The sequence below is a fragment of the Lepisma saccharinum genome, chromosome 1 (genome assembly GCF_977018435.1).
Source record: "Lepisma saccharinum chromosome 1, izLepSacc3.1, whole genome shotgun sequence".
NCBI lineage: Eukaryota > Metazoa > Arthropoda > Insecta > Zygentoma > Lepismatidae > Lepisma > Lepisma saccharinum.
The window spans coordinates 8,315,255-8,323,376 of NC_139229.1; the positions used below are offsets into that span (position 1 = coordinate 8,315,255).

General features: G+C 36.7%; 1 protein-coding gene across 1 annotated transcript in view; it reads left to right on the forward strand.

The window, feature by feature from the left end:
- Positions 1-7,389, forward strand: part of LOC145992506 (protein disulfide-isomerase A5) — a 28,595-nt gene extending 21,206 nt beyond the window's left edge. Inside the window, exons 9-10 of the mRNA XM_083128884.1 lie at positions 1,215-1,404; positions 2,723-7,389. Coding sequence (XP_082985010.1) covers positions 1,215-1,404; positions 2,723-2,982 — 450 coding nt within the window. The 3' untranslated portion in view covers positions 2,983-7,389. The remainder of the gene's footprint in view (positions 1-1,214; positions 1,405-2,722) is intronic.
- The last annotated feature ends 733 nt before the right edge of the window (positions 7,390-8,122 follow it).

Genomic DNA, 8,122 nt, shown 5'->3' on the forward strand with positions numbered 1-8,122 from the left:
TGTCCCAATTTTAAAGAAAATGCCTAAAATAGGCAATATCTGGCATTTATGAAATAATACAGGCAATATCGTATGAAATAGGCAAAATTAAATTGCCTTTAAATGAAGCTAATCCCTCCCCCTTTGCCTTCGCAACATTCGTTTTCATCATATCTCTAACAGGAAAGAATAGGCATTTTGCCTAACATCCGGTCTCTATTAATAACATTCCAATGGAATACCTATTAAAATTTATAATATTCAGAAATACTGAAAGTTCTTACCAAGGTGGATTTATTAAAATTTGGCGACTTTTTTAAAAAAAATCACTTTAAAGAAATAACTTAGAGAATAATGTATAATGTATATAAGGATTTTGTAGATATCAAAATCACTTTTGGTGAAAGTACACTAATCTCTTAATCATTTAATGTTTATTAGGCTCTAAAAAAGAAAAAGGAAGGAATTAAGGTATATGTAGTGATCTTGTAAAGCTCATACGAAAAATTCAGTATTTTTTATAGGCAAAAATATCAAAATAATTGTGTAGAAAAATATACAAAATACTAATCATGTTAAACAGTAAATAGTGTCATTATCGTTACGCTATAAATAAGGATGGCAGCTGATATTTTGCAAACTATCATTAAAATTTTCCAAATTTCATCTACAAGGACTACAAAAAATGTTTCAAGGTACAATGTTGTTTTTTTTTCACTGGAAGAAATACTGAAATTTTTGTAGTTTCGTTAACCTACTCAACAAACATTACCATAGTAGGTTTATATATACAGTATCAGAAACAGAAATATGTATATATACATATAATTTTTTATTTGCTTTAATCAAGCTGTTCAAATATTTTACATTGCTGTTTACTAGGAAAAGGCCTTCTATATAAAAACAACATATACAGTGTGTCAAAAACCATGCAAGCAATTTTAAGTGTGTTTTTTTAAAAAAAAAATCAGAAATGATTTTTTAAATGAAAATCATGATTTTTTTTCTACACTGGTTGTTACGATGTTAAAGTGTCGATGTTGATAAGATCCTATAGGCATATCAGTATTGATTAAAAGTGATATTGACTCATCTGTAATTCGTGCATAATCTGTGTTTGAATGGATGTTTCAACAAGCAATGTGCGTAACCATTATTGGTGATTAAGTCGAGCTGATACTTTACAATGCCACTTACACGTCAGCCTAGACTAGTATATGTTTATTTACTTACAGGAATCAGAATTTGTTTCATTTATGGAAGACCCTCAGAATCCACTTGGTGGGATGTTGCCCCCAACCCCTTCTCCGGAACAGGAGTGGAGCCAGCTGATTGGGGCAGAGCACCTGAACCACCTCACAGACAAGACATTTGATACTTTCGCAGCTTCACAAGAGTCGATGCTAGTAATGTTTTATGCACCATGTAAGTACTGATAAATTCTATGATTCCTTTTCTTCTGCTAAATTCCTTCTTATTTTTCATGCTTTTTTTAAATTTTATTTTTGTGTATGTAATATGCCAAATAAATGCATGAATTTTCATATTAAACAAAACATAAGTCACTACTTATGTTTGGTTTAACAATTTGTCGTCAAATTCCAACATTTTGGACCCATTGTCAGATTATTCCTCAGGGTTGTCCAAAAAAGTCACATTGTTATTTGTTAAACCACACATAACTAGTGACTTAGGTTTTCTTTATTATTTATAAGATGGGGTTCTGCAAACCACAATTACTTGAATTCTTATAAATAGCACAAAAGGATACATCATAGAATTGAGAATAAAAGAATCATTCAATATTTTATTATCAAAAGATACATAAACTAACAATCGAAGATGGCAATCTTATCAGTAAACAATATAAACAATAAGTATAAATATGCACCCCTACATTACTAAAATTGATGCTTATTGAATAACAAAACTTGTAACATTTTATTTCCAAGTTGTATTACTGGAACATTAAAGTTAAGTATTACACTCAAGATATTACATATACAGGGTGTTTCCTGGCTGATGTTACAAACTTTCAGGGATGATGAAGAAGGGCACATGTATCAATTTAAGATAAGGAACCCTGGTCCGGAAACGACTTAGTCGCAAGTTATAGGCGAAAATCAGTGTATGACGATGTAATACTTTTATTACCTGCACAAGTTTCACAAGCTGCTACATTCACAAAAGTTGTTCAAAGTGGCGTCCCCCGGCTTCCCTGCAGGCATGACATCGTGGCACAAAGTTCTGGCATACCCGTTGGAACAACCCTGCGGTCATTCGAACAATGTCACAGGATGCGAGACTTCAGGGGAACTCCTCAAGAATTCTCGCTGCCTGGGTATGCCAAAACTTTGTGCGACGATGTCATGCCTGAAGCGAAGCCGGGGGATGCCACTTTGAACAACTGTTATGAATGTAGCAGCTTGTGAAACTTGTGCAGGTAATAAAAGTATTACATCTTCATACACAGATTTTCGCCTATAACTTTCAACTAAGTCATTTCCGGACCAGGATTCCTTATCTCAAATTGATACATGTGCCCTTCTTCATCATCCCTGAAAGTTTTTATCATCAGCCCGGAAACACCCTGTATAATATCAACATAAGGGCAAATATGAAATATTTAGAAAAGAGGAAAAAGCAGGAAAGAAAAAAGAAGAAAACTTGATCACATTAAATAGTAACAATAGAAGCAGCTTCACCTACCACAGCTTAAAATCAACACTCTTCTCTATTGTAGGGTGTGGACATTGCAAAGCCATGAAGGCCGATTACGCAATGGCAGCTCAGCAGCTAAAGGATCAGGACGTGAACGGCGTATTGGCAACGGTGGATGCTACGGCACAGACAACCCTTCAGGAACGTTTTGAAATCCGAGGATTCCCCACCCTGAAGTACTTCAAGAAAGGCCACTTCGTAGCAGACTACGACAAGAAGAGAAAAGCAGATGACATCTTGAGTTTTATGAAAACCCCACCAATCAAGAAGGATGAGTTGTGAAGAGATTTACAAGCGTGACTTTTAAAAGAGAAAGTTTCCATCCACGAGGCCTACGTTACTGTTTTCAGCAAGAGAGAGAGAGAGAGTAAAAGTGTTGAGGAACGAAAGAGACTTGAAATTTTAAACTCTTTTCATCTTTTAGCACAGTTGTGGAAGCAAAATGTGTTTATAGCTCTTCAATAGCATTGATTAATGACCTAGCTTACCGTGTGATATTAAAAGAATATAAAGTAATTTATAAGTGTGTGATTGTGCATTTAGCCTACTGTTGCTTATCATTGCAGTACTACGTAATTTATTTTTTATATAAATTTCTTGTATTCCTTTTTGTGATTTATGTAGTGGGGTGTATGTGTTGAAGTGAAGCTATATAATCCAAGTAGAGTTAGTCTATTAAGCAAATTCCCAATGAAATAATGTGCAAAAATTTTTTGTGGGAGGACCTAAAGGTACCCAGACTTGAAATTCAAAATCTCGTCACAAGTTGATAATAGATCTGAAAAAGTTAGGATTCCTTTTATACTATACTGGAAATATATTATACATTCTGTATTCTCCATTCCTGTCACACACACATATATAATTTGTAAGTATCAACCGATAATGTTGTCATTTATATGCTATATTTGTTATTCAGTTTTATGGTTATCATACTAAAGCTTCATGTAACTGTAAAACTGGAAGTAAATATTTTTTTTTCGAAAAAAGGCTCAAAATAATGTAAGAGAATAACATTATATGTTAATATTTTATTTGAATTGTTTGCAATACTTTAAAATTATAGTTTCCTTTATACTTTTCATAGAATTGTTTCTAGTTCAATAATACATTTACAGGACACACATACTCTTCCAAGACAATTAGCCATTTACCATAATTGTTGGTGAGGCCCTGCATTATTGCCTAAGAGTAAGCACTTGGTTTAGTATAGAACACTCCCTCCCCCCCCCCCCCCAGACATTGCAAAGTTAAAGGTTCCTTCAATGGAGGGTGGGGTTACAATTTGAACTTGGTCTATAAGCCATTGGACTGTGTGTTTGAGTGCACTGTGGATAAATAAGTTGAAAAGAATGAAGTTGGTTTGAAAACTTCCAGACATACCAGATGCAGTGTCTGCCATTTCAGGATCACAATTCACCAAGCAACCCCCTCCCATTTTACTCCAATACCCTCCTCAACATTTTTCACAAAGGCCAAAATTATGCCTACTTTGGTGCTAAATTTACTTCCACATCTAAAATCGGCTCTACACCCCTACAGATGAAAAATTCTGAATAAACTCCTCCATCAGCTGTAGATGAAGGAAATAGTTGATGCTGTTTGCTCATGTGCTGCTTATTGTTTGTGGCAGTTACAGCCAATTTCAACTGCTCTAAATTTTCTCAGCAAAGTATGAATTTTCTAACATATTTTGTGGTTCCTTCCATGGGACAAAACATGTCAATTGTAAGCATATTATGTTAAATTTTTGGGATTTGTTCAAGGCATTTTTTTTGTTTTGTTTTTTTATCTTTTTGTGTATATTAGTCTCAATAATGGGAAGAAATTCTTGTCATTTGAATACTATTTTCAGTGTTGTTTGTTCTAAAAAATTTGCTGTGTACATTCCATATTATAACAAACTTTTCTATACGTATGTGTATTTGTGTCTTGCTTTAGTTGTATTAGGTAGGTACACAAATATTTATGGAAATTATGTGCGAATATACTGAAATATCTTTAGTTCCATTGTGATAATTTTAATTCAGTGTTTTTTAAAATACATTTTTGTTCTGCTCTTTGCTGTAAATTGATGTGTGTTCATTACACATGTACTGTTGCGAACCCCCAAATCAATTTTTCTAGAATCTGATGGTTTGTCCCTGTGTTCATGGAATTACCCAATTGCATATACAGTGAAATGTCAAATTTATGCTCTCCGATATATATCCCCACCTCCCTACCCCATTATGCATTGACTTCTTTGTTATCCCAATCTAGCAAAATATTACAAATTTTCCCCCATATTTTATGTTTTCTCGCATTCTTATATTTTTCATCTTAGCCTCTCAGAACAATGTCAAATCAAACTTCCAATGTACCAGGTATCCAAAAAACGTTCATGCCGTATATTGCAGTGGTAAATAAAGACACTGTAATTTCTGGCAAATGTGTTTCATTCAGCAAAATAAGTTCCTTCAGCTTCAATTACATGTTCCCAACGAGATACAAGCTTATAAATCCCGCGTTTGTAAAAGTTCTGGTCCCTAGAAGCAAAAAATTGTCCTATGACCTGCGTGACTTCATCTCGGATTCGGAACTGTTGCTCACGCAAATGGTTATCCATGGCAAAAAACAAGTGAAAGTCGGATGGGGCAATGTCCGAGGAGTAAGGAGGAATAAGGTAAAATTTCCCAACCAAGTGTGTTGATTACCTCCTTGGTCGCTTTCGCCGTATGAGGTCTAGCATTGTCTTGAAGAAGGATCACTCCTTTCCTGTTGACTTGTGCTGGCTGCTTCGGACACAGTGCAGCTGCAACTCTTTTGCAACTGGGACGTGTACACCTCGGATGTGATGGTTTTGCCATGCTCTAGCAATTTGAAGTACACAACACCAGAGCTGGTCCACCAAACACAGAGCAATACCTTCTGTTGATGAATGTTTTCTTTGGGGGTCAATGCAACAGAACCAGGGGACGACCAATGATGTTTTCTTTTGCGGTTACTGTATAACACCCATTTCTCGTACATGTCAATATCTAGTCCAGGAATGGGGCTTTCTTGTGGCGTGACAGCAATGATGCGCAAATGGTGAGCCGCTGGCGTTTGTTTTCCTCGGACAAAACGTGAGGAACCCACTTACTTAGCTTCCAAGTCATCCCAAGGTTGTGCAGTTGATATCAAATGGTTTCCTCCGACACTCCAAACCCTTGTGCAAGTTCTTTACACGTTTGCTGTGGATCACGCTCGATGATTTCCTTCAAGAGGGCTTCGTCGAGGCTTGTCCTGGAGGCTCACATTGCCCGATGCAAATCGACTGAACCACGTTCGCGCTGTACGCTCACTCACTGATGCCTCTCCAAACGTCGAGCATATCTTTCAAGCAGCGGCTGCAGCATTGCTGCCCAATTTGAACTCATACAGAAAACACGGCTGTAAAACGTCCCTTGACACTGACATGTTCCCTTCAGGATTGTAGTTCCTACAGACGTGCTGTCTATGCGACCGACACGCCTCCCAACTCTGCAATGACTGACTGTTGCCGGGAATGTAAACTTTTGACGTTATCCAGACAGGGTTGCTGACACATGCCGTTTGACTTTTACTTTTCGTTCCAGCGGCACGAACTTTTTAGGATACCTGGTATACCCTAAAATCATACATGTCATTAGGAGCTACTTAAAGACAATTCATGCCAGGCACTGTCAGTTGCCTGTTGGCACAATCCATGCTAGGCACTGTCAGTTGCCTGTTGGCACAATCCATGCTAGGCACTGTCAGTTGCCTGTTGGCACAATCCATGCTAGGCACTGTCAGTTGCCTGTTGGCACAATCCATGCTAGGCACTGTCAGTTGCCTGTTGGCACAATCCATGCTAGGCACTGTCAGTTGCCTGTTGGCACAATCCATGTCAGTTGCTGTTGGCACAATCCATGCGAGGCACTGTCAGTTGCTGTTGGCACAATCCATGCCAGGCACTGTCAGTTGCCTGTTGGCACAATCCATGTCAGTTGCTGTTGGCACAATCCATGCCAGGCACTGTCAGTTGCCTGTTGGCACAATCCATGCTAGGCACTGTCAGTTGCCTGTTGGCACAATCCATGCTAGGCACTGTCAGTTGCCTGTTGGCACAATCCATGTCAGTTGCTGTTGGCACAATCCATGCCAGGCACTGTCATCTGCCTGTTGGCACAATCCATGCCAAGCACTGTCAATTATCCAGACATTGCCATGGCAAAATAGGTAAAACATTTTGTTTTCCTTTCGATAGATTGTCATAAATTCTTGCATTGACTGCCTCTTGTGAATATTCATTCTCAGTCTCCAGCAATAAAATAAATTTTGTAATCTATAGCGTAACATTCCTAACAATTAAGATTGCTTGTTCAGTCTTCCTCTCATTGTTTTGCTGTTCTTGTTAAAAAATAGTGGAAATGTTTCCTTTTCATGCTGTAGAGTTTGATGGTAAGATTTTATAATGAGATATACATGTAATAAATAACATTAAGGAAATATCGTAACCTCCCATAACAAATATGTATTATGAAAATTGCAGCCATACGGTGTGAATGTTGGACATAGTGTATTAGAATTGAATGAAAGAATTTGTCAAGATATTTTTGTAGCTGAAATGCAGTTCTGTTAATTTTCTCCTTTGAAGCTGCACAAGACTTTTCTGTTTATAATTTATTAAGTAAAAAAAAATAAATGTCTTAAATATTATCACTTTTGTATCCATTATTATCATCATGCATAAAAATGTATACGGCATATGCAATGATTGACTACCTGTTGTGCAAATCCTGTAGTGTACACATATATCAAACTTCAAAAGTTAGTGCAAGTGGATATACGACAACAGTGTTCAGCCAGCGACATGTCTGAGGTGCAGAAGTATGAAGTTGATATTTGTGCCTATGTTCTTAACACCACCAACAGGTAGTGCTCACAGCAGACAACACAACACTTATATTCAGACATGTTCCTTTGGAATGTGATGCGTACAGAACATGATAAGGTCGTCAACTAATTTCCAACTAAAAGTGGAGATACAGACATGAGTAGAGACAAAACAGCATTCAGCTGGATATTGTATGGTACAAGGGTGAAACTGTATGATACCAGCAGGATACATCAAAAAGAGGCAACTGGGTTAATGTTCAAAGATTGTGTATTCCATGCCTTGATATTTTATCTTTGTAATATACAGGGTAATTCAAAACGAATGTTGCAACTTTACATTATTATGACTAGGGCTCGGAAGTTGAAGACCTATAAATTGCCCAAAAAGAAAGACCTAAAAATATTTAAAAAAAGGACCTAAAATGAAAAAAAAGGAGGTATAAATGTGATCCAAATTAATTAATAACTTCAGTTTTAATTACATATTTAATGAATAAAAAAATACAAAATTCTGGTGGTATGCAACACACAGTGCGAA